Raw genomic sequence first — 27,334 nt, forward strand, 5'->3', positions numbered from 1 at the left:
AAAAGATAAATAGCATTCCGAATCCAGTCATTGTTATTGTTCGAATAGCAATTTGTTTCATTTAAAATCAGTCAGCCTTTGACTTGTGACTTATCTGCTTCAATTATTAAAATGCAATCACAGAGCATTTACTAAAGCAAATCTTTTCCTTATCAAATATGGCATTATAGAGACCACAAAAACCTAATATTTTCAACTCTGCGTATGAATCACATAAGATCTCCTTAACATTAGTGCCTTCTGGGACTGGGGTTGTGGCTCAGTCGCGCTTGCCTAGCACGTACAAGGCACTGGGTTCAATCATCAGCACCATATAAAAATGAATAAATAAAATAAAGGTATTGTGTCTAACTACAACTAAAGAAAATATTTTTTTTAAAAAAGTTAGTGTCTACTATACAAATTGAAGTACATTTATGTTTACTTTATCAAAATCCAAACTCAAATTTTATTTGTATCTAGCACATATGTAATTATCAGAAAGAAAAAAAAATGCCATTTGCCCTTGATTCACTATATGAGCTCTATTCTTAGGCCCTATAATGCATATATTATGGTTCAAATAAATCACTACTTAGCCATTTTTTTTAAAAAAAAAGTCATTCTTTTACTTACCTTTGTAAGAGTACAAGGATACTTGGGAGAAGACTCTCATTCTGAGCCCCAAATTTTGCCAAAGCACTCACAGCAGCTATTATGAAGCATAAAATAAAGCAACATAAATACTGCCTTCTCAGAGTTAATCAATCATTCAAAAAAATTAGATAAGCGATCCGTGTTCAGTGAAGTCTCATGTTTTACTGAGTGTTTCTTAATCTTATTTCTTTAATACATTAAAGTACAAACAGAACTCTGAAGGCCCTTGAGAGCTCTAAAGAGAAAATTCCCAAAGAATTGAGAATAAAGAATCATGTATATTTTCTAAAAATTATCTTTGCTTCACTACAACCTCCTACATCTCATTGGTGTGATTAAGTTCTAATCCAAAATAAGGCCTAAGTATAAAAAGAAACACTATTATTAAAATTCCTTTCACTGACTATTAGTAAAAAGGAAGGGGATGGGGGAGGGAGGAGAGGAGGGAAGGAATGGTAACAGGAGTTGGATATGATAAAATGTTATATGCATGTACAAATATGCTACAATTAAACACATTATTCCATATAATTAAAATCCACTAGTAAAATCTTTTACAATTCCTTTCATTCAATTATAATTCATAGCTTACCTAACTTCTGTCAAGAACTGTAGTAGGTGCTGGAGGTAGAAAGATAAAAGGCATGGTCTCTGACTTTAAGGAGTTATACTGCAGTAGGAAAGACAGGTTAAGTAAAGAGATACTTATAACACACCATAGTAAGGCCCTGGTAGAACTATATCCAGAATGTTGGGTGAGTACAGAGAAGGAGATTTAAATCAGAATTGGTGGTGGAAAAGAAAGACAAGGAGTTGACCCTTATTACTTGAGCTAAATTTTGAAGAATAAGTAGTGTTTTAGCTAGAGGGAAAAGAGCATTTGAGGCAGAGTGAATAACACATCCAAATACTCTCTGCCCAGAGCAAAAAGCATAGTATATTACTGAACCCAGGTGAACAAGACTGAGTGCAAAGGAGACAAGTGAGAAACCAAAGATAAAAAGTGGATATGGGCCAGGCACCAGTGGTGCACACCTATAATCCCAGAGGTTTGAGAGGCTGAGGCAAGAGGATCGAGAGTTCAAAGCCAGCCTCAGCCAGGCACTAATCAACTCAGCAAGACTCTGTCTCTAAGTAAAATACAAAATAGGGCTGGGGATGTGGCCCAGTTGGTCAAGTGCCCCTCAGATTCAATCCCCAGTAGCAAAAAACAAACAAACAAAAACTGGATATGGTTTAGCCTCAAAGTTGTTATTGCAAAAACATTATAGAAAGAATAAATTTATATATTTTAAAGATCATTCTTTTAGCAAAGTGTGGAAAAGGGACTAGATATGTGTGAGACTTACAGCAATCAAATCAGTTAGGCATCTGAAATGTGGTGAGAGCCTAAATGAGTACCCATGACAACAGATAAGAGAATGAAGAAAAGGTAAGGAAATGAAACTGATAGGTCTCTGCTAAAGAACAGATGGAGGCTATAAAATAGTAGAATAAGTTTCTGTTTTCACAGCTGAATGTACAATAAAGGTGGAGATTTCAATTTGGGTTACTTTGAATTTCACATTGAATTTGAAGTACCTTAGGAAGGCTGGACACAAAAGCTCAGGAAACAGACCTGACTTGAATGTCACAGTATATTAACAGAACTCTAAAAATGATCACTAAGAAGAATGTGTATGTTGAAAGAAACAAAACCCTAAGGATAAGTACTGTGTTAAGGAATAGATCTAGGAAGAGAATTTGTATAAATAAGGCTAAGGAATGTAAGAAAAATGCAGGCTATTAAGAAATCAAGGGAGAACTTCATGAAGAGTTTAGTTATATTGATCTGAATGAGGTGAACAAAGATAAGAACTTTAAAGTGTCTAACCTGATTTTTCAACCAGTTTTTAGGTAATTAAATAAAAAACAGCTATCAAAGATTTTTAAGGGAAAGGGCTAAATTACATAGAGCTGAAGAAAAAATAGAAAATCAGTTCATAAAAGCAGCTAGTAATGGCTACTTCAATTTATCTCTGAGGGAAGAAAAAAGTGTAGTAGGTAGTTAAATGAGAAACAAAGGATTATAGGAGGGCTTACATTTTTAATGAGATATTAGTTAATACAGACATATTTACACATAAATTCTATATGCATTCATATTTATTGCTATAATTCTGAAAAAAATGGAGAAGCCTGTGATAATATTCTTATCTTACTGAAAGCCAATCTAAGGCAAAACTCTGCATGGAAACTAGAACTACATATACAGGCCCAGTGTATGCTCCAAGATCCCAACATCAAATAAATCTTGCAGTTTCATTTTCCAATTTCATTACCACCCTCTGAGTTCAGTATTTCAAAAGTCCAGCAGTTATATAATCATCAGTGTTCCAATAACTCACCAGCTCTGACAGCCTCATTCTCTAGGACGACCCTATTAAAAATGAAGCGGATGTACTTGGAGGGGACAGGTGTTCTAGGGCCCTCTTTGCCCAACAAGTGTAAAATCTTAGTAGCCAGAACAGTATGTTCACAGTCCTCAATGAATTCACAAAGGTGGGCTAGACCTGCTTCTTTACTCTCAGGGTTCTCTTCCACAATGTTGATTATGCAGTCCACAATGGCCCGCTTGTATTCAAAGCCTCCCTGGCAAAAGACAAGATAAAACTGTCATTCATTCTAAAGGTACTGGAGAAATGTTTATACTCCAAGACTTATAATCTTCAAATTTTAATTTCCTCCTTTTTTGGGGGGGGAGGGGCGGTTCTGGGGATTGAACTCAGGGACACTTTACCACTGAGCTACATCCCCAGCCCTTCATTTTATTTTGAGACAGGGGCTAAGTTGCCCAAGCTGGCCTCAAACTTGCAATCCTCCTTCCTCAACACTGAGAGGAGGGAATTATAGGTGTGCAGCACTGTGCATAACTCTCCCTTTATTTAAAAAGAAAAATGAACCAAGTGTTTTTTCCTCCAAGTGAGAAAGGAAACAATATCATATTTAGTAATGATAAAGTAGCAACCAGAATCTTGAGAGGCATACCATGATGATAAAGAAATTTGCATAAAATACTGATATTTAATGGCATTCATGAGAATTTAAGACAGCAACTTTTTGGGTTAAAAGCAGTCTACTTACATCATCTCGGAGCATGTTGGAGAGGAAAGTCATCATGACGCTGTGCTTCCTAGGGTACTTCTGACAGAGAGCACTAATTGCCTGTACAACTACCACCTGCAGAAAAACAAACAGAATATTAACCATAGAATGACACCATAGAATGACCATCACCTGTTAAAAAAAAAAAACACACACACAAGACAAGCATCTTCACAACTTTAACTGGGCATATTTTCCCTGTGATTTAATGCAACCTAAGAAGGTGCTATAGTTACCTAAAATGACAATAATGGGTTTTCAAGAAAGCAGAGAGACCCCAAAAGGAAATAAGATATAATAGAAAAATGAAGTTCATTCAAGGGATCCAATATTTCTCCCCCAAACACATAAAATTCTTAAATTGAGCAGTAAAAGATAAAAAACCTGAATAGTCTGATTTCTCATAGAGGAAACCAAGAAAGCCCAGGAACTATTTCATAGAGGTTTCTTAGGAAATGTTATCACAACTTTAAAGACAGTGTCAAGAACTGTGAAGGGTGTGAGATTTTACTCTCTTTGGAGCTAACCTTCATAATTTCTTAGGTGATGGTAGCAAAAGACTCCTATATCAGAGATGAAAAATAGTATAACAACAGCAATAGCAAGAGTATCAGCATTTTGGAGCTGGCTGCTTCAGCCCCAAATTGTATAAGGCACATGCAAGGAAACTCAGATAATACCTGGGTCCACAGTGCATTGTGTCACAGCATAAGGATCCTTACCCATGGAATTTGATGATTTTATAATTGGCAATAAGTATGCCTACACTTTGGATTGAAGGAAAACATTACTAGACTAGATAGTAAATATGCTGCTTTTGTGCTCCAGAAGGAAGCACTGTTTTTTCTAGAGTTGTAAGGAAACCTTCTTCTTCTTTAGAAGGATATTTTATCTTTTAAGGCTGGAAGATACCTTGTGCTATACAAAGAAAACACAGGTAGGAGAGCAGAAACATAGGGCAGTTGGCACATAACTTATAAGGTGTGTAGAAATACAGTGAGACTGGTGGGGATGTGAGTATTGTCTCCCAACAACAAGCTAGCACATAATCTATATCTAACACACTGTTTCAGAAAACAGAAAATGTCCATTATTTTTTATGAAGCAAAGATACTTAATCCTAATAAATTTCGTATACATGCATGGAAAGAAAAAAATTATAGACTGAAATAATTTGTGGATACTAATGTAAAAATTCTAAGGAATATATTAACTAAGAGACTCCAACACTACATTAAGAAAATAATACAACCATGAGGAAATGGGATTTATACCAAGAATGCAAAAATGGTTCGACATTAGAAGACTGATATAAATTATCTTATTAATGAGTCTAAGCAGAAAAGGTGTATGTTAAGACCCAAAATGCTTTAAAGCCTTCAATAAAATCTGACACTAATAGAAGATCTCAAAAAAATAGGAATGGCTAGATAATTCCATAACATAATTATATGTATCTGAATCCTAATTCCAGCATATTTCTTAATACGGTATGCCCAGGGGAATTCCCAGTAAGGTCAGAAACAATGTAGGATGCCGTTACCTACATTATTATTTGCCATTACTCTGGAGATAATAATCAATGCAATTAATAAGAGAAAACAACTAGAGGAATAGAAACTGGAAAAAGACAAAATTCTATTTTCAGATGACATGATAGAATACTTGAATATCTTACAGAATCAATGATGAAACTAAGTAAATAAAATATTCAGCAAGAGAGCAGAATATAATATTACCATAGAAAACATTAATATTTATCTACAAGAATAACAACCAGTTAGAAGAGTTAGAAGATATAATGGATTAAAAGGGGAAAGGTGATAGAGGGAGGCTAAATAATGGGTACCAAAAGTTATATAGAAGGAATAAGTTCTAATATTCCCAAGCAGAGTGGGTGAGTATAGTTTACAATAACCTATTATATATTTTACAAAGAACTAGAAGAGAGGAATTCAAAGACTCCAAAAATAAAGAATGATGGGCTGGGGATGTGGCTCAAGCGGTAGTGCGCTCGCCTGGCATGCGTGCGGCCTGGGTTCGATCCTCAGCACCACATACAAAGACGTCGTGTCTGCCGAAAACTAAAATAAATAAATAAATAAGAAAAAATTTCTCTCTCTCTCTCTCTCTCTAAAAAAAAGACCATTTCCCACCTGCAGCCCTCTTCTAACTTCCAACCACTCTTCATCTGGCTTCTTTCTCTATTAAAATAAATAAATAAATAAATATTAAAGAATAATAAGGAGATGGAAAATGCCAACTACTCTGATTTTATCAGTATATACTATATTCGTGTGTTGAAATTTGATAATGTACCCCATAACTGTAGAGTTATCACACATTAATGAAAAATAATTAAAAAGTTATAACAGCAGTGAAAAGAATAAAATATTCAGGAACAAACACTTAGAAAATATTCAAATCCAATATGAAAATTCTTTTTTAAAAATTTTTTTAGTTGTAGATATACACAATACCTTAATTTTATTTGTTTATTTTTATGTGGTGCCAGGGATCGAACCCAGTGTCTCATGTATGCTAGGCAAGCGCTCTACCACTGAGCCACATTTCTGGCCCCATGAAAATTCTTGAAAGGTACAAAAGTAGAATGTGAACAAATTAAAAGACATCTCTTGTTTTTAGTCAGGATATCTGAATATCATCAAGATGTCTCTTTTTCCCTAATGTTAACTTACACATTTCAGGCGATCCCAATAAAAATGCCAATGAGATTTGTTAAGAAGCTAGAAAAGTTAATACTATTAAGTTCATAAGGAAAGTAAACATGCAAGAATAGCCAGGAAAATAAGAAACTGTAATGAGGGTGCTAATAGATATTAATACAGACTACAAAACTTCTGTATTTTAAAACAGACTTGGGGCTGGAGTTGTGGCTCAGTGGTAGAGCGCTCACCTAGCATGTGTGAGGCCCTGGGTTCGATCCTCAGCAACACATATAAAGGTATTGTTTGCAACTACAACTAAAAAATAAATAAATATTTTTTAAAAATAAAATAAATAAAACAGACTGCCCCTAAAACTCCTAAATCCTTGTCCAAACATTTAAAATGGATCTTCAGTATTCAATTATCTTGAGATTATACTTAGGAGTGAAATTGCTGGGTCATGTGGGATATGCATTCATTCAGCTTTTGTAAATACTACCAGTTTTCCAAACTGTAGTGACTTACATTCCCACTCAGTGTATAAAAGTTTTGGTTTTTCTTACCTTCATCAACATTTGTTATTTTCTGACTTTTCATTTTCATCTTTCTTATAACTTCATTATAGTCTTAGATACATTTTCTTGATGATAATTTTTTTTCATTTTATGGCCATCTCTCTATCATTTAATATAGGACTGTTAAAGACTTTGCACTTTGTTTTTTCTAGCACCAGAGATTGAATCAAGGGCCACTTTACCAATAAGCTACATCTACAGCCTTTTTATTTTTGATTTTGAGACAGGGTCTAACTAAATTGCCCAGATTGGGCTTAAATTTGCAATCCTCCCATCTCACATTCCCAAGTAGCTGGGATTACAGATGTGTGCCACCATGCTTGGCTGCACTGTTTAAAATGTTTTTATTATCTTTTTCTTTATGATTTCTAAGAGTTCCTTATATATTCTCAAATTGAGCCTTTTAAAGCTTAATTATATATATTATTATAAATATTTCTTAATCTCTGGATTGTTTTTTCCCATTCTTTATGGTGTGTTTTGATAAATGGAAAATTTTATTTTCCTTTCTTTGGAAAAAGAAAAAGTAGGGTTTGTTTGTTTGTTTTTGCTTTGCTAGTGTGATTCTTCCCAGCAGGAGAAACAAAGAGTTTTTAAAGAGGTGTTTCAAAAGCCACAGTCTCGGTATGCCCTGATGGGGGAAAATGGAAATTCTTCAACCAAGTCTAGGTTATAAAATTTCCTTTGTGTCTTACTTTTAAATATTTTTTTCACTCTAGAATCATGAAGATGTTCTAAGTTTTCTTCTAAAACATTTACTGTTTATGCTTTGTATATTTAGATATGTACCCTGGAACTAATTTCTGTGTATGGTATGAGGTAGGGTTTAGGATTTACTTTTTCCCGGTCAGAATGTCCAACTGATAAACTTTCATATTGTTGTTTTTTTTTTTTAATATTTATTTTTTAGTTCCCGGCAGACACAACATTTTTGTTTGTATGTGGTGCTGAGGATCGAACCCAGGCTGCACGCATGCCAGGCGAGCGTGTTAACGCTTGAGCCACATCCCCAGCCCTTCATATTGTTTTAATAATATTTTCATCTTAACACAATCATTACCTGATATCAAAGATGTCAGAAAAGGCAGACAATTAAAAGCAAACAAACAAAAAATCCAAAGGCCAAAGTCTTAAACAGACCCTCTATAAAAAGGACATAAACACTAAAATGTTAGGTAAGAATCAGCAAAAGAATCAGAATGGCTGGGGGTAGAGAATGCATTTGAAATTAGAAAATGCAGATTTTGGTCTTGGCATTTTTAGTAATTCCTTTATTATAAAATTCCACACAGTTAAAGAAAATAAGAACACTTAATTTTTTAGAACTTGATAAAATTTATTTTATAAGGTTAAAAAACTAGACAAATTAGTGTCACAGGAAGGGATAGTGCCAATTGTAGAGGAGTTTGCCTTAGAAAATTTGAAATGGGTTTTTGAAACTTTTTCTTATGACATATTTCATACTACATATTATAAATATATATTAACAAACCTTTATAAAAACAAATGCCTATGTACTTACCATACTTTTTTTTTTTTTTGGTACTGGGGATTGGACTCAAGGATGCTTAACAATTGAACCAATCCCCACCCCTTTTTAAAATGTTTTTGTTTTGAGACAGGGTCTTGCCAAATTGCTTAGGACCTTGAGAACTTGCTGAGGCTGGCTTTGAACTTGTGATCCTCCTGTCTCGGCCTCCCAAGTCACAGGGGCGGGGGGATTACAGATGTACAGCACCACACCTGGCACCATACAGCTTTTTTTTTTTTTTTTTTTTTTAGTTTTAGGTGGCTACAATATCCTTATTTTATTTTTTATGTGGTGCTGATCGAACCCAGTGCCTCACACGTGCTAGGTGAGCACTCTACCACTTGAGCCACAACCCTAGCCCCACCATACAGTGTTTTAAAAAGATTTCTATTATCTGAAATTCCTGTATGCCCCCTAGCTCCTCTGATCACACTTCACTGATTCCTTTCCAGAAATACTCTCCTCACTACCTTAACCATTTCCTCACTTTACTTCAGTTTCCAAACATATCGGTGTTTTATATTTATATGAATACTATTGTATTGTATATAATCTTCTGTAACTTGCTCAACATGATATTTGCAAAATTAATGTATGTGACTGAAATGGCGTCATGGTTCCAAAGTGGAATTATGGGTTCTTTCTTTTTTTCAGAAAATATCATCTTCAGTTTTTGGATTATTTTCAAAAGTAGTTGCATACAGGAATATACAGAGATTTCCATTGTTCCAAACCCTCACACATGATATTTTGATGTACTTTTTGGTGTATAAGCCTTTTGATTTTCTAAAACTGAAGCCAGTAAACTATGGCTCTATTTTCTCTGCATCCCATTTTTTACAGCTAAGTTGATTTTTAAATTTTTAAAGAGTTGTAAAGAAAGAAAGAAAAAAAAGGAAGACTATGCAACAGATAATGGAGGGAAAGCCTAAAATATTTATTTTATGATCCTTTACAGAAAAGTTTGTCAATTCCTATTCTAAAACATCCATTACCAAACTTACTTCCTTCACAATCCCAATTTATTTTATAAAATGCTGCAAAAATGACTGTCATCACCTCCTAAGGTTCTCCAAAGATTCAAAATGCCCACTAGAATATATAGGCTTAGCTTATTTGTTTAAAATTTTAGAAGTATACTTAGTGCAGAGAGTAATAGGGTCAATTATATGAAATGGCTGAAGTAAGAATAAAACAATAAAATCTTTCTACTTTCATTCTCTTAACTGAAATTTTATTGTTTTTTTTAAATTATCTCTAATATACTCTCTTTAGTTCTATTCAACACTGTACTGGAAATACTAGCTATTTTAATAAGGCAAGAAAAAAGAAAAGAAAGATATTTTGATTGGAAATAAAGTGAAACTGTCTCTATTCAGAGATGAGATGATTGTGTACATGTTCCCAAGGAATGTATATAATAATAATTATAACCAATAAGGGAACTTAACAAGGTAAAAGGATATGGAATATGGAAAAGTAATAAAAAAAGCTTTTATATACTACCAGTAAACAATTAATTGGTTATTTGCTTTTCAAATAAAGATGCCAAAGCACTCCAATGAAGAAGTATTTCAGATAAATTATGTTGGAATAACTGTACATCAGTAGAGAGAAACACTGAAATTATCATACAAAAATTAATTCAAGTTGGGTCATAGACCAAAATATAAAAGCTAAAACCATAAAACATTCAGAATAAAACAGCAGAGATTATCTTTATGACTTGGAGATTGATAAAGGTTATTTAGATTGTATGCTTAATGACTGTGAAAGAAACAAATTGATAAATTGGACTTTTTAAAAATTAAAACTTCTACTCCTCAAAAGACTTTGTTAAGAAAAGAAACAGATAAGTCACAGATTGGGAGAAAACATGTTCATGTTTGAACTTTTACCTTGAACTCATCTGAAATTTCAGACACAAAAGAAGATATCTGCTTCATGAGCCTGTCCACACTGCTCTCACTTCCTGTTTTGAGCAGTGTAGTAATGGCTAGGGTAGCAATGCTTCTGTTTGAGTCTGTGATCAAGTTTTCTAAATCCAGATTGCAGGCAGTAACAGCAGAGGGGTGCTTCATTGCCACCTTGTGGAAGGGCAGGAAATAAATTAGTAAGCATACTGACATTGATAAAGGCTAAAACTTAAATTTTAATGAAAATAAGCAGTAGTTAAAGGGGACAATAAAGGATAAAAGTAATTGTTCTGGTAGCTCAGTGGTAGAGTGTTTGCTTAGTGTATGCAAAGCCCTGGGTTCACTAATCATCATTAAATAAAAAAGTAATTGTTTAAGGGTTATTTTTAATTAATAAGGTATAGTATATGATTTGTTAAATGATTAATTGCTACAGTATAGCACAATACTCTCTTATTGCCCTATAACAAAACAATATCACAGTCTTTTATTATAGTTGACCTGCATTTCTTTATAGTACATGTGTCTATATCTATCTACTCTTCTAGATGTTAGATCTGAGAACAATATCCACCATAGTAAACAATGCTCAACTGATATTAATATATCATCACTTAGAAAACAATTCTGTAATTAAACAAGCAAATTCTAGCCAAACTGCATTTCCCATGGTCACTAAAATATGTCGGTCATTCTCCCATTTCCTTGCTTTTGTTGATGTTGTTCCACCTCTCTGTCTCAGATTGGTACAGAGTCCCTGATTCACAACTCTGAAAATGTGAAAATGCTCTGCAAAGCACTATCATTAAAATTCATTTAACAGCAAAACATTACCCAAATTAATGAAAAACTAAATCTTCATTTGTCCTATTTAACAAGGATCATCATAAGTCTTGTGCAGAAATATTAGTGTGCCTTATGTTGCAGCAATTTAAATTTAAATAGTCACTGTGGTAAATAGTTACCATACTCAACAGTGTAGTTCTTGAACTTAAAGTGCATAAAAGTGAGAAATGAATTATAATATTCTGCTGAATGATAGTGTAAATGGCCATACCTAGGGCTACAAATCCAAATGAGGTGTTGTAGAAATGAAGACCATAAATTATATATACTAACCTTGAAAAGAAAGCCAAATGATCACATTTAATGTTTCTCAATCAGTGATGTAAGTCCATAGTTAGCAAAAGGAAACCTACCTTGTTAAGGGTCCTTACAGCTGCGTATCTCAAGGCTGGCTTAGGTGAGCTGCAGAAAAGTTGAAGAACTAAAACAAACAAACAAAATCCCTACATTGTTCATTTCATTGTATAGTTTAGATGAAAATACGTAATGAATCATTCAAAAAATGAATAAGAAAATTAGATCACAGCATGAAAAATTCACATGAAAAAAATGGAGCTGGGGCTGTGGTAGAGCGCTTGCCTGGTGCACGTGTGGCACTGAGTTCAATTGTCAGCACCACATAAAAACAAAGGTATTCTGTCCATTTCCAACTAAAAATATACATTTGAAAAAATGTATTATATCAGAAATAGGAAAAGCTATTAAACCTTACTATAAAATAAAGTTTGCTTCTAAGAATTATTGTACTCATTAATATCTGAATTTAAATGACAGAAAAATGGATAATTACAGACTGGGATGTAGCTCAGGGACAAAGCACTTGTTTAGCATGCTCAAAGACCTCGGTTCAATCCACAGCAATACATGCACATACATGCGCGTGTGCGTGCACACACACATATTATGGGAGCAAATGGACTTTCCAAACATTAAAGAAAACTTGAAGACATTAAAGTTATTTGTCTTCTAAGTAAAAAAGTTTTATATGAGGAAACAAATTTAAAAGTAATAAAGAACAACTCAAATAAATTACACACAAGTTATCAAAATTAAAAAGCTACATCTATATATAGTTAAGGTTCAAAAATCATTCTTGGGATGGGTTGTGGCTCAGTGATAGACTGCTCGCCTAGCACTTGTGAGGCACTGGGTTCGATCCTCAGCACCACATAAAAATAAATAAATAAAATAAAGGTAATGTGTCCATTTACAACTAAAAGATATTTTTAAAAAAATCATTCTTAACACCTATTCTGTAGATATCAAACTTAAAATCTTAAGACCATAAAAACAGTTATCAAATACACAACTAACCTGAGACAGCAGGTGCCAACTCTCTTGCAGTACAGTTAGGAAGATGGATGATAGCAGAAGCAGCTTCATAAATAACCATTTCATGTTTATTTCGCAAGCAACTCTCAATGAAATCAAAAAGTGGACTGTCATGGCTGCCAATAAAAAAAATATATATATATATATACACACATATTTAGAAGAGAGAGACAGAGGTGTCATTATTTAGATATCAAATAGAGAAACAATAAGCATAGTGGCTAAAAGCACAGATAGATTGAGATACACTTTTGGAATGATGAAGGACGTCTGAAAATTCACTTCTCCAAAAAACAATGACCAAAAAATTTATCTAAACCAGCATTTTCAAAACTCTAGCATCCAAATACTTGCAATAATCCTTTAAGCATTAATTAAAAGAAAGAAAAAAGCAGCTGAGTCTTGATTAGAATGACAAGCTTTCTAGTGTTTTAACTTACCCTACTTCCAATTTCTATTCTCATCTTCCCAGTTTCATTGCAGCCCTGGAAACCAGTAGCCTCAGAACCACAAAAGCTATGAAAACCAGAAGCTTAGCAAAGTTGGTTTAACAACAGAAAATCAATTCATGTTATATGCCACATTAATACTACGAAGGATGAAAATCAGAGTTTGTTTTTTGAGGAAAAAAATAATTCTGAGCCATACAAAGAAATAGTAAAGTATGGTGCATATGTTGGGGAAAAAAGCCATCCATAGAAATTATTCCTAAGGAAGCCCAACTGTTGGACTTACTAGGTAAAACTTTAAGTCAGTTAGTTCAAATATATTCAAGAAACTAAAGGAAACCAGTCTAAGAGTTAATGGGAAATATAATAATGATACCGCTCCACAGAGAGACTATCATCAAAAAGATACAAGTGATTTCTTTTTTTTCTTTTAGTTGTAGTTGGACACAATATCTTTATTTTATTTATTTTTATGTAGTGCTGAGGATAAAACCTCCTCACACATGCTAGGCGAGCACTCTATCACTAAGCCATAACCCCAGCCACAAATGATTTATTTCTTTAAAGAAAGAAATTAAAATTATAGATTTAGAAAGTACAATGACTGGAACAAAAACATTAACTAGGGAGGTTCAATAGCAGACTTGTGCTGGCAGATGAAAGAACCAGCAAGCTTGATAATAGGTCATCTGAGTTAACCAGTGAGGGAAATAAAGAAGAAAAGACGAAGGAAAATGACAGAGATTTAAAGACCTGTGTAATATAAACAAGGGTACCAACTCTGCATAATAGGAATCTTAGGAAGAGAGAGACAAGAAGCAAAAGAATATTCAAAGAATCAACAAAAACTTCCCAACACTGATTCAAAGACTAAGATAATTCACTGCTTTACAAAAAATACTAAAAGAAGAATGCTTTAGACTAAAAGACTGATTTTAGTGACATGAAGAGCACTAGGAATGTGGGACACAAAATTCAGAAGTTTTCTTATTTTTCAACTATTTTAAAGGACCTAAAATTGTACAAACCAATAATTATAACACACTATTGTGGATTTATAACATATACAAGCATCATAAGTGATAACAGCAAATAAGAAAGAGGGAGAAGGGAATGGAACTACATTGGAACAAAGATTCCATATTTTACTAGAATTATATTAGTATCCATCTGAAGTAAACTGTGATAAATTAAAATACCTATTATTATCCCTACAACAATAATTAAAACTGGGCTGGGGTGGTGGCTCAGTGGTAGAGTGCTCGCCTAGCATGCATGAGGCACTGGGTTCAATCCTAGCACCACATAAAAAATAATTAATAATAAGTTATTAAAAAACAATAATTAAAGCTAAAAAGTTACAATACTGACAGGAATTGAAATGAAATTATACACTTAAAAAGTAATTAAAGAGGATTCGAGGAACAACAATAAAAAGAACAAGAAATTTACAGAGAACAAACACCAAAATGGCAAGGGTAAATCCAATGATATCAATAATTATATTACTATGAATGGTCTAAAACATCCAAAAGATAGAGATTATCAGACAATTTAAAAAAGCATTCCTCCTGTGTAAATACATATACTTTAGATTTAAAGTCCCAAGTAGAATGAAAGTAAGAAATGGAAAAAGATATGACAGGAAATAACCATAAGAGATCAGAAATAGCTATATTAATACCAGATGAAATAGAATTTAAAAAAATATTGAGACAAAAAGAGACATTTCACAAAGATAAAGAGGTCAATATATCAGAAAGGTGTAACATAAGGATAAACATACAACAATAACAACCTCAAAAATACATGAAATAAACTTGACAAAAAGAAGATAATCAGGACTGGGGTTGTAGCTTAGCAGTAGAGCTCTTGCCTAGCACGTGCGAGGCACTAGGTTCAATCCTCAGCACTACATAAAAATAAATAAATAAAATAAAGGTATTATGTCCAACTATAAGTAAAAACATATTTAAAAACAAAAAGGAAGATAATTATTTAATAATAATAGCTGGAGTTGTTTATATCCCCCTCAAGTAATTGACAGAAAAACCAGACAGAAAATTTATCAAGGATACAGATGACCCGAACAACATAACTAACTCAACTTGATCATATAAAACAATCAATCTGCTGGGCGTGGTGGCAGTACAACTTGCCTATAATTCCAGTGACACCGGAGGCTGAGGCAGGAGAATCAAGAGTTCAAAGCCAGCCTCAGTGACTTAGCAAGGCCCTAAGCAACTCAGAGAGACCCTGTCTCTATAAATAAAAATATTTTTGAGACGAGCTGGGATGTGATGCAGTAGTTAAGCATCTCTGGGTTCAATCTCAAGTACAAACAAAACAAAACAAAACAAAACAAAAATCCAGTCAATGCAATGACTATAAAAGCACATCACCTTTTCAAGTGCATATGGACCCTTTTCCAAGGATAGATTAGATGCCAAGTCACAAAACAAGACTCAACACATAAGGACAGAAATTATACAAAAATCAAAGAAACGCAAAGTTTTCCTTTTGCCTCAGCCCCCTGAGCCACTGGGATTACAGGCAAGGCATACACCACTGTGCCCAGCAGACTGACTGTTTTATATGATCAGGTTGATTTGGTTGTGTTGCTCAGTTCATCTGAATCTTTAATAAATTTTCTGTCTAGTTTTTCTGTCAATTACTGGATGGATATAGACAACTCCAACTATTATTATTAAATTATTATCTTCTTTTTGTCAAGTTTATTTCATGTATTTTTGAGGTTCTGTTGTTCTGTATGTATGTTTATCCTTGTGTTATACCCTCCTGATATATTGACCTCTTTATCATTGTGAAATGTCTCTTTTTTTCTCAATATTTTTTTAAAATTCTATTTTGTTTATCTTTTCAGATCAACACAGCTTCATCTAGATTAACCAAGAAAAAAAGAATAAAAGACACAAATAGGAATGAAAGAGGACTATCACTACTGATCCAAAAGAAATTAAAAGAATCACGAGAAAATATTATAAACAACTATATGTCAAAAAATTAAGTAACTTAGATGAAAGAGACAAATCCCCAGAAATACCAAACCACCAAAACTGACTCAAGAAGAAATAGTCTAAATTAACTTCTACGGAGTCAATTATTAAAAAATCATCCCTTAGCTGGTATGGTGGTGCACATCTGCCTTCCCAACAGCTTGGGAGGCTGAGGCAGGAGGATCACAAGTTCAAAGCCAGTCTCAGCAACTTAGCAAGGCCCTAAGCAACTTAGTGAGACTCTGTCTCTAAATTAAAAGAAAAACAAAACAAAACAAGGGCTGGGGATATTGTTAAGCACCCCTGGATTTAAACCCTAGTACCATACCCCTCCCCCAATCACCCCTTAGTCAGGCAAGTTGGCATGGCATACCCCTCTAACTCCAGTGACTTGGGAGGCTAAAGCATGAGAATTACAAGTTTAAGACCAGCTCAGGCAACTTACACGTTTTTGTTTTGTTTGTTTTTTAAAGAAAGAAAAAAGGGTGGGCTGGAAGTATAGCTAGTGGTAGAATGCCCCTGGATTCAATCCCCAGTACAACACACACACAAAACCCACCTCTTAAAGAAAAATACAGATATAGATGGCTTCACTGGTTAGTTCTATCAAATATTTAAATAATAATACCAACCCTTCACAGACTCCTTCAAAACAGAAATGAGAAGGGAATTCATACAACTCAACTAACTATATGATGTCAGTATGACAAAAATTCACAAGAAAAACAATTACAGAATAATATTCCTTTCAACAGACAAAAACATTTTTAACAAAATATCAGCAAATGGAATCCAGTAACATACATAAAAATTATACACCATAGGTAAGTGTATTAATCAGAGGAATACAAAGTTGGTTTAACGCTAGAAAAACAATGTAATATAGTACAGTAATTTAAAGGATAAAAAAAATAATCATCTTCATATATTCAGAAACAGCAACTAACAAATTCTAACACCCATTCATTATTTTTTTTAATCCCATAAACTAGAAATAAAAGGTATATCCTCAACTGAATAAAGCACATCTTCAGAAAATCCACACTTACATCATGCTTAATGCATTCCTAAGATTGGGGACCAGAAAAGAGTATCTGCTTTCATCACTTCTACTTAGCGCTGTATTAAAGGCCTGAGCCAGTGCAATGCAGCTCAAAAAGAAATTAAAGACATCTAGTTTGGGGGGAAAAAAAAAGAAGTAAAACTGTCTTTGTTCACAGATGGCATGATCCTGTGCACAGAAAATCCCCAGGAATACAAAGAAACATGCACACATACCCAGAACTAATAAAGGATCATAGCAAAGTTACAGTATACAAGATCAACAAATAAAAATCAACTGTAGGGTTGTGGTTGTGGCTCAGTGGCAGAGCACTTGTCTAGCATGTGTGAGGCACTGGGTTCAATTCTCAGCACCATATATAAACAAAAGTAAATAAAAGTCCATCAATAATTAATAAAAATTTTGTAAAACCCATAAGATGGGGCTGGGATTGTGGCTCAGCGGTATAGTGCTCACCTTGCATGTGCAAGGCCTTGGTTTTGATCCTCAGCACCACATAAAAATAAATAAAATAAAGATATGTGTCCAATTACAACTAAAAAATAAATATTAAAAAAACCCATAAGACATGCTGCACAATGCAAAATCCTTCTGAGAATTCGAAATGAAGAACTAATCATAGACTAGAAACTTCTTTATTATCAAGATGGCCACTGTCTCACATTCATTTATTAAAAATACATCTGCTGTTTTTTTCAGTGCAATTCTTATCAAAATGCAAGTAGGCTTTTTCTTGTAGAAATTCAAAGCTATTCCTAAAATTTACATGAATATGCAAAGAACCTAGAGTATTCAAAATGATTTTGAAAAACTTTTATTTCCCAGCTTCAAAATTTTTATAAATTATATAGTAATATATAAATACTATATAATTTTACATAAAAACTATATAATCTTACTTAAATAAATCATCATAGAGTAGTATTGGCATGAGAATTTTACACACACACACACAGAAACAATATTTAGTGTTTCTTTCCTTTATAGAAATGGGTGTTCAGCTGCACATTTACTTTATCCTGTTTTTTCCAATATTTTTAAAAGATAGAAATTCCATTACAATGTAATTGATTTCTCATTAAATGTTTATTAATATCCTATATCTAGACTTTTTATTCAATATTTTATTGAATAGATATTAAAGAGTCTCTTGATATTCTTACATTATAAATAATATCAGAAATGATTTTTTTTATTTGTCTACTTATGTATGTGTATAAGTGTTCCACTGTAGTGGATTCTTAAAGAAAAACTGCTGGATCACAGGCAATATATGTACTCAAAGACACAGCCAAATTACTTTACAAAGTACTTGTACCAATTTATTCTCTCAGCAAGGTAGTATGTGAATATCCACATTTTAGCCAATATTTGATTCAAAAAAACATTTTACATTTTGCCAATTTGATGGGTAAAAAACCAAATCTTGTTTTAATTTGCATTTCTCTGATAGTAAGGTGGTGCTTTTTAAATAAATTTATTGCAAATGTGTTTCCTCATCTAAAGGTGCCTGTTAATAATCTTTGTACAATTTTCCTATTTGGTTATTTTTTCTCGTGATATGTAGGAATTCTTTATATACTTGGATAATTTCTTCCATGAATATCAGATACATGTGTAGCAAATATTTGCTTCTAGTCCATTTTGTCTAACTCTATGAGATCTTTTTCATCAAAAAAGAATTTAACTTTTTGTTGTGGTAAATCTTATCTTTATTTTTCAATATTTTTGACTACCAAAAGGTGGTAAAGTATTTTTCTTATGTTTAACTTTAATTGGTAAAATTTTGGGGTTGTTTATTTAGGCTTTTACTCCACCTACAATGTATTTTTATGAATACTGAGATTTAAATTACTCAGAGTACCAACAGATTAGAAAATTATATGAACAGATTAAGGTTAAACTACATTAACAGATTAAACAGAAAAATCATTTGATCTTCATAATTTCAGGAAAAACATTTTGACAAAATTAAAATTCTATTAGTCATAAAAATTCCACAAACTAGGAAAAATAAGTACTTCCTTACTTTAATGAAGAATATTTTAATAAAATACACACATACAGCAACATTATATTTAGTGCTAAAACACTGAAATTATTATTTTTGAGAGTAGAAATGTAGATGCCACTATTATTTTATGCCGTAGGTTCTAGCCAATTCAGTGAGAGATGGGGGGAAAGCAGGCTCAGTAGCACATGCCAGCAACTCTGGAGGCTGAGACAGAGGATGGAAAGTTCAACCAGCCTCGGCAACTTAGCAAGACCCTGTCTCAAAATTTAAAATTTAAAAAAAAGGACTGGGGATATAACTCAGTGGGTTAAGAACCCCTGGGTCCAATTCTCAGTACTGAAAAATAAATAAAAATTTTTAACAAGGGAAGAGAGAGAAAGGGGGAGAAAATTATGGGAGAAAAATCAAAATGTCACTTTTTAAATACCATTTATAAAAACATATATGTGTGCCAAAACAACATTTTAGTTGTTCATGAGCAATAGACCACGTATATGACAGACTGCATATACAATGCATATGTAGATCCATGAGACTATATCTAGTGGTGTCACAGACATCTAAGTTTAGATAAATACACTGTTGTTCATGCAACAAGAGTTACCCAACTACACACTTCTCCGAATGTAGGCCCATCATTAAGCAATGGATGACCATACACAGAAAATCCAAAATAACTTACAAAGGAATTATGAGTATTAACAAGTGAGTTTAACATGTGACAGAGTCATTTTATCCAAGTGATCTGCTGCCTCTTACATCATTAAAGGAGTTTGCTTCCTATTAACCGCCATCAGAAGATTCCTCAAAAGACCAGACTGAAACTACCATATGACAGAGCTATACCACTCCTTGGTATTTATCCAAAAGAATTAGCACAATATAACAATACATGCGTACCCATGTTTACAGCTGCACAATTCACAACAGGTAAGCTATGAACCCAGCCTCAGTATTCATCAACAGATGAATGGATAAAGAAAATGTGGTATGTATACATAATGGAGCTTTATTCAGCCATAAAGAAAAATAAAATTATGTCATTTGCAGGAAATGGATGGAGCGTGACAGCATTATGTTATGAGAAATAAGCCAGACTCATAAAGTTCAGGGTTATATGTTTTCCTTTATATGTGGAAGCTTGAGAGAAAAAGGACAAGAGCTTATGAAAACAGAAGGGAGACCAATAAACTAGAGAGAGGGGACCAGGAGAAGGAGGATTGGATGGAAAAGCTAAGTACTAGGGAATGAAATTGACCAAACTATGTTATATGCATGTACAAATATATGACAAATACTGCTCTGTATAATTATAATGCACAAATTAAAAAATTCTAGCCCCTGAGTATGCCAGGAGGGGCTACTGTGCCTCAAAATTTATATTAGGCTGTTAAAACAGAACTGAAGCCAAAGTTCTGCCACATTTTGTTGCTTCTGCATCTCACCTCTGATCACAATAACTGAAACTTCTATATTTAATGCAGTTTAAAAGTCTCAAAACACAAGAGTCTTAATTCCTGTCAGGGTATGAAAACTGCCCTGCTAGGCTTCTGTAAAGTGACCTAGAATGAACAGGCAACAGAGGAACCAGAGCATCTGGCATTACTCCAGATGGAGTTTCCATCCAATGCAATGATAGTCCAATAGGCTCTATATGAATTCTGCTTGGCCAATTGTGTTTAGTAGCACAGAAACTGTCACAGAAAACTGGGAATCAGGTTGGGTTTCTACTGTCATTTTCTGAAAGTGAATTAAAGAATCAGAGGTGAAAGATTCATTTTGGTTGGGAGCAATAGCACATGCCTATAATCCCTGCTACTGAGGAGACAAAGGCAAAAGAATTGTGAGTTCAAAGCCAGCCTTGTCAATTTGGTGAGACCTCATTTCAAAAAAAAAGGCTGGGGATGTACCCTGTAGTAGAACATCCCGAGGACTAATCCTCAGTACAGAAGAAAAGAAAAAAAAATGAGAATGAAAAAAGAAACATTTTGGCAGCATAGTAACTCACTGGGATGCCTGATAACTAACTGCTGTGGGAAATAGCCCTAAAGTACCAATGAAGGAAAAGTCCAGAAGTTAATATGCCCATGTTAGAACTCCTTGGTTGTTATTAATGGCTTTCGTGGGAGTTTCCCAAGAAGGAACAAATTCCCTGAATGGAAGTTTAAACAATGCCTGATAAAATTATACAGACTTACACAGAAATAAGTATGCAAAACAAGAGCTGGAAAATACTTTTACAGAAGAGTAAGTAAGGAGATTTTCTCTAGCATATATCTACACTATTGTAATAAGGCAGTAGTATATTGTTGGTTCAGGAACAGAAATAGCAGTTGAAAACATGAGCCTTGAAACAGAACAATGCATGTAAGGATACCTGATTTATAACAAAGCTGATACTGTATGTCAGTGGGTATAGACAAATATTTCAATAAGTGGCCCAGAGAATACTGGACATTCATATGGGGATAAATGAAATTAAACTGTTATTTTATATCATATCCAAAAAACAATTCCAGGTAGACTATAGACTTAACACATGAAAATCAAAACCATAATTCCTAAAGAAAATAAATACAAAGAATATATTGTGAAGTTGGGCTAAGAAAGGATTTCTTGAGCAAGGCAACAAAAATATAATCCCTGTAGTAAAAGATTGCTTAATCTGATTTTCTTAAATTTATGAAGTTCTATTTATCAAAAGACACCAGAAAACAGGACAAGCTAAAATATAGGGAAATCTATCTATAATACATACATCCAACAAAGGATTCACATCTAGAATACATAAAGAACTCCTGGATATCAAAGCAAACAACCAAATAATTAACTAGGCAAAACTCAAACAAGTATTTCAATAGAAAGAATATTCAAATGAGTAATAAACACAGAAAGAGGTTGTCAAAATCATTAGCCATTAGGGAATTACAAATCCAAACCACAATGATTAGATAAGAATGCCAAATAATTCAATAGAAAACAGTCTTTCACAAAAGGTGCTAAGACAACTAGATTATCTACCTGCAAAAAAAAAAAAGTGAAGTTGAACCCCTACCTTACTCCACATTAAAAAAAGAAAATCCTCTCAGAATGGATTTATAAAATTCTGAGAAGAAAACAAATCTTTGTGACTTTGGATAGGCAATGGTTTCTTAGGTATAACACTGCAAGCACAAACAAAGAAAAAAGATAAATTAAGACTTGATGAAAAGTTAAAATTTCCTAACATTAAACAATACTATCAAGAAAGTGAAAAGACAGCCAAGCAATGGGAGAAAATACTTTCAAACTCTATATCTAATAAAAGTATTACATCCAAAATATATAAAGAGCTGTTATGATTCAATAATACTAAGATCAAAACCCCTGAATTATTAATGGGCAAAGATTTTAAAAAATTTCTCCAAAGGTAAAAAATGACCAATAAGCTCATGAAAAGATGTTCAACATCATCAACCTTTAGGGAAATACTAATTGAAACCACAATTTGATTCACACAACCTATTCAAGCCTATGTGGGGGGCTGGGGATGTGGCTCAAGCGGTAGCGCGCTCACCTGGCATGCATGCGGCCCGGGTTCAATCCTCAGCACCACAAACAAAGAAAGATGTTGTGTCCGCCGAAAACTAAAAAATAAATATTAAAATTCTCTCTCTCTCTCTTAAAAAAAAAAAAAGCCTATGTGGGTGGGTATAATAAAAAAATAATGATGAGTTCTTCGGAAAGTTTAAGTACAGAGTTACATTGGGATCCAGCAATTCTACTTCTAGGTATGTACCTGTTTTAGTCAGCTTTTTCACTACTATGACTTAAAGACCCTACCAGAACAACTTTAGAGGAGGAAAAGATTATTTGAGAGCTCACGGTTTCGGAGATCTTAGTTCACATTTCTCCCGGCTTGAGGTGAGGCTGAACATCATGGCAAAAGAGTGGGGCAAAGGGAACTGCTCACATGATGATCCAGAAACAGAGAGGGGTCTCCAGATACAAACTATACACCCCAAAGCCATGGCCCCAATTCCTACCTCCTCCAGCCACAACCTACCACTTCAGTTACCACTCAGTTAATCCCTAAAGGGAGATTAATTCACTGATTGGGTTAAGACTCTTAATCATTTCTCCTCTGAACCTTCTTGCACTCTCACATGTGAGCTTAAGGGACACCTCACATACAAACCCTATCAGTACCCATAAGTACTGAAACCGAAGTTCACATAAAAAGTTACACACACTGTTCAACAGCAGCGTTGTTCATAACAGTTAAAAAGTGGACAGAATCCAAATGTCACTGAATGCTTGAATGGATAAACAAAATGTGATATATCTACAAAATGTAATAGTATTCAGCTGTAAAAAATGAAATACTGATACTTCCACAACAAAGATGTACCCTGAAAACATTACATTAAGTGAAGGAATACAGGGAAAAAAAAAAAGGTCATGTATTATATAGACTCCATTCATAAGAAAAGTCCAGAATAGGCAAATTCATGCAGATTAAAAAACAGGAAAGGTCAGAATGAAGACTGACTGTTAATGGTTGGGGTTTCTTCCTGGAATAATGAAAACATTCTGGAATTAGAAGGGATGGTGACATAAATTTGTAAATATACAAAATCACTGAACTGTATACTTTAAAGAGGTGAGTTTTATGGACTCTGAGTTATATCTCAATAAAAAAAAACATTCAAGATACCTTTTAGATTAGAAAAAATTTTAAATTTTACAAACATCAAGTCTTGGCCTCAGGAAATTTCATACTGCTAGCTAGAGTGTAAAATGATACAATCACTTTGGAAAAACAAAGTCTGGTTGGGCTGGGGATGAGGCTCAAGCGGTAGCGCGCTCGCCTGGCATACGTGCAGCCCAGGTTCGATCCTCAGCACCACGTACAAACAAAAGATGTTGTGTCTGCCAAAAACTAAAAAAAAAAAAAAAAAATATTAAAAACTCTCTCTCTCTCTCTAAAAAAAGAAAGAAAGAAAGAAAGAAAAACAAAGTCTGGCATTACCTATATAAAGTGAAGCGATGCATATCCAATGATCTAGCACTCCCATACCTAGAGAAAGGCATACTTATATACAGAGATAAGCTATGGTAATTGCTAGGGTCTGAAGGTGTCCCCTAAATGTTCAAGTATTAGAAATTTAATCCCCAAATTCACATGTTAATGGTATGTGGAGTGGGTCCTTTTTGGAGGTAATTAGGATTACATGAGGTCATGAGAATGGGACCCCATAAAGGCAGTACTGAGTTTATATAAGAGGAACCAGACATCTGAAGCAGCATATTTTTTTAAATATTTATTTTTGAGTTTTAGGTGGACACAATATCTTTATTTTATTTTTATGTGGTGCTAAGAATCGAACCCAGTGCCATGCATGCTAGGAGAGCATGCTACCACTTGAGTCACACCCCCAGCCCCTGAAGCAGCATATTTGATCTGTATCACCATGTGATGCTCTCCACCATATTATGAGAAGTCCTTCACCAAATGCTGAGTAGATGCTTGGAGTATGCTCTTAACTAGAGTCTTAGCCTTCATAACTGAGCCAAATAAATGACTATTGTTCATAAATTTCTGGGTCTCAGATTGAGATGTTCCTTTACTTATGCTGGGGTTATGTCCTGATAAACCTGCTTTATTAATATTGCTATACTGTATTTCTTTGTGCATATATACCCATATATATTTGTAATTTATTATGTTTCCTTGTTAACTAGGAAAAGATCAAAATTCAAAGTATAACTTATATTGCATGCATACTGCTTTTACACCACCATAAAGTTGAAAAATCCTAAATCAAAGTATCATATGTCAGAAACCATATGTATTTTTTATAGCAACAAAAAAAATGGAGTAAGACAGGATTAGTGTGGTACTAGCACAGTGATGCCATTTGTAGCATTTTTAATCATAATGGCCCCAAACAGAGAACAACCTAAATGTCCATTAATAGAAGATGAATAAATAAACTAGAAAATTATCAAGGAAATTTAAATAAACGAGCTGTCAGCAAAACCAAGAGTGACTCTTATAATAAAATACTAAATATTAAAAAATGACACAAAATACAGTTACTGATTGTTCAAAACAAGACACAACTGTACTGTTTAAAAGGGTGTAAAAAGCTAAAGCAAAGAAACAACTACCTTAAAAGTCAAAGTAATGGTTTCTTCTGGAGGTAAATACTTGTGATGAAGTAGGATACATAAAGCATTTCAGGGATCCTAGAAATGTGCCGGAACCAGACAGCTAATGATCACAATGTGTGTGATCATTAAATAAAATTTTCGTAGCAATTTTATACATATAATGCACAAAAACCTGTGAGCTTTATATATTTTTCTATATGTACATTATTTTTCTCAATTAAAAAGTTTAAATAACATTGCATATTCTTTATTGGATACAGAATTCTAAATACAAGGTCGGTTTTGTGATTAGTGATATACATTTTTCTAAGTACCGCTCAATTTCTGAGAGGGATGTGTTAAAGCCTCCTAGGAAGAGATGCAGAGGACTAAATTTCCTATATTTATTTATGATTTTAATTTACATATTTTGAAACAAGTTCATTTAATTTACATATTTTGAAACAAGTTCATTCATATTATATTGTTTTTTAGACTGTTCTGTCAAAATAAAAAATCTCACTTTGTTATTTTTAACACTGTATACTGATTCTTATTCTGGCTTACTAATATTGCTATATTATATTCCTTGTGCATATGTACCTAATACATATTTGTGAATATTTATTATAAATGTTTGTCATTTTGTTTAGCAGTGTATTTATAAAGGCATAATAGTTCTCCTGTTTCATTTATTCAATCTGAGCTCTTTTCATAGGTAAATCCACTTACATTCATTTCAATAAATAATATATTACATGTGCTAGTCAGACTCCGAGATGCCCCCACAAATCTAACTTCTGAATAAGCACATCCTTATGTAGTCCCCTCCCACATTATACCAAGGTTGCCAATGTGATCAAGAATAAATGAAAGATGATAGCATGTCGCTTTTCAAGTTTGGTCATAAAACACTGCAGCTTCCATGTCAGGTTCTCTCTCAATTCACTTGTTTTGGGAAAAGTCAGTTGCCATACTACTTGGAAACTGAGATACCCTACAGTGTCTCACTAAAATGGAAATTGACACATCTGGCCAACAAGCAGGAAGAAACTGAGGTCTGCCAACAACTATGAGAGTGAAATTTGAATCGAATCCTCCAGTCCCAGATGACTGCAAACTCAAGGGGAACCAGGAGCCAGAACTAGACAGCTAAGCCTTTCCCAGATTCCTGACCACAGCAACTGTGAGACAATAAATGTTTATTATAAGCAGCTAAGTTTGAGGCCAATTTGCCACACAGAGAGTGACACCTAATACATTTACAACTTCCACCCAATTTATTTTGCTTTTTATTTACATGCTTTACTTATTTTTTCTCCTTAACAATTTTTAATCACGTTTTTCTTTTTTTTTCTTTAACATTCTGAAAGCCTTACATTCATTTTATATTAATACTGCTGTATTTTAAATGTGCCCCCCAAAATTCATGGATCAGAAACTTCATTCCCAGAGCAACAGTGTTGAGAGGTAGGACTTTTTTAAGACTTAGGTTCATAGGGGCACTGCTCTCATGAATTAGGGCTGTATCACAGGAGTGATCTCAGTGTAAAGGGGGAAAATTGTGTCCCTCTCTTCCTGCTTTTTTCATGCATTTGTATGGTCTCTCATGTGTGATACCCTCAACCTTGTTACATGTAGCACAAAGGCCCTCACAAGATGCTAGTGCCATGCTCTTGTATATTCCTGTATCCAGAACCATGAGCCAAATAAACCTCTATTGTTTATAATTTACTGTTATAGCAGCAGAAAATGAATTAAGCAATTAATAACTGATATACTTTTCTGACAAACTTAAATATTAAGCATTATAATAACTTCCTCCCACACCAAAAAAAAGGTCTACTTTTACATCCAATATCACCATCTACAATACTGTTTATCATGTTGCCATCCTCTAGAACTTTAGACCTTATTATTCAAATTTTAAGAGCTACAAAAAAAAATCAATAAAGAATTACCAACTTTTATAATAATTTTATTGCTCAGTATTACTTCTTAAATCTC

The 27,334-nt window shown here is 33.7% G+C and overlaps 1 protein-coding gene across 2 annotated transcripts in view; it reads right to left on the bottom strand.

Moving 5' to 3' along the window:
- Positions 1 to 27,334, bottom strand: part of Copg2 (coat protein complex I subunit gamma 2) — a 134,617-nt gene that overhangs the window by 53,163 nt on the left and 54,120 nt on the right. For both annotated transcript variants that reach the window (XM_005331098.4, XM_078040541.1), the window contains 6 exons: positions 12,632 to 12,765; positions 11,671 to 11,738; positions 10,454 to 10,642; positions 3,760 to 3,855; positions 3,024 to 3,267; positions 616 to 691 (listed from right to left, as the gene is read on the bottom strand). In XM_005331098.4, the coding sequence (XP_005331155.1) occupies positions 616 to 691; positions 3,024 to 3,267; positions 3,760 to 3,855; positions 10,454 to 10,642; positions 11,671 to 11,738; positions 12,632 to 12,765 (807 nt within the window). The remainder of the gene's footprint in view (positions 1 to 615; positions 692 to 3,023; positions 3,268 to 3,759; positions 3,856 to 10,453; positions 10,643 to 11,670; positions 11,739 to 12,631; positions 12,766 to 27,334) is intronic.

The sequence above is a fragment of the Ictidomys tridecemlineatus genome, chromosome 2 (genome assembly GCF_052094955.1).
Source record: "Ictidomys tridecemlineatus isolate mIctTri1 chromosome 2, mIctTri1.hap1, whole genome shotgun sequence".
NCBI classification, from domain to species: domain Eukaryota; kingdom Metazoa; phylum Chordata; class Mammalia; order Rodentia; family Sciuridae; genus Ictidomys; species Ictidomys tridecemlineatus.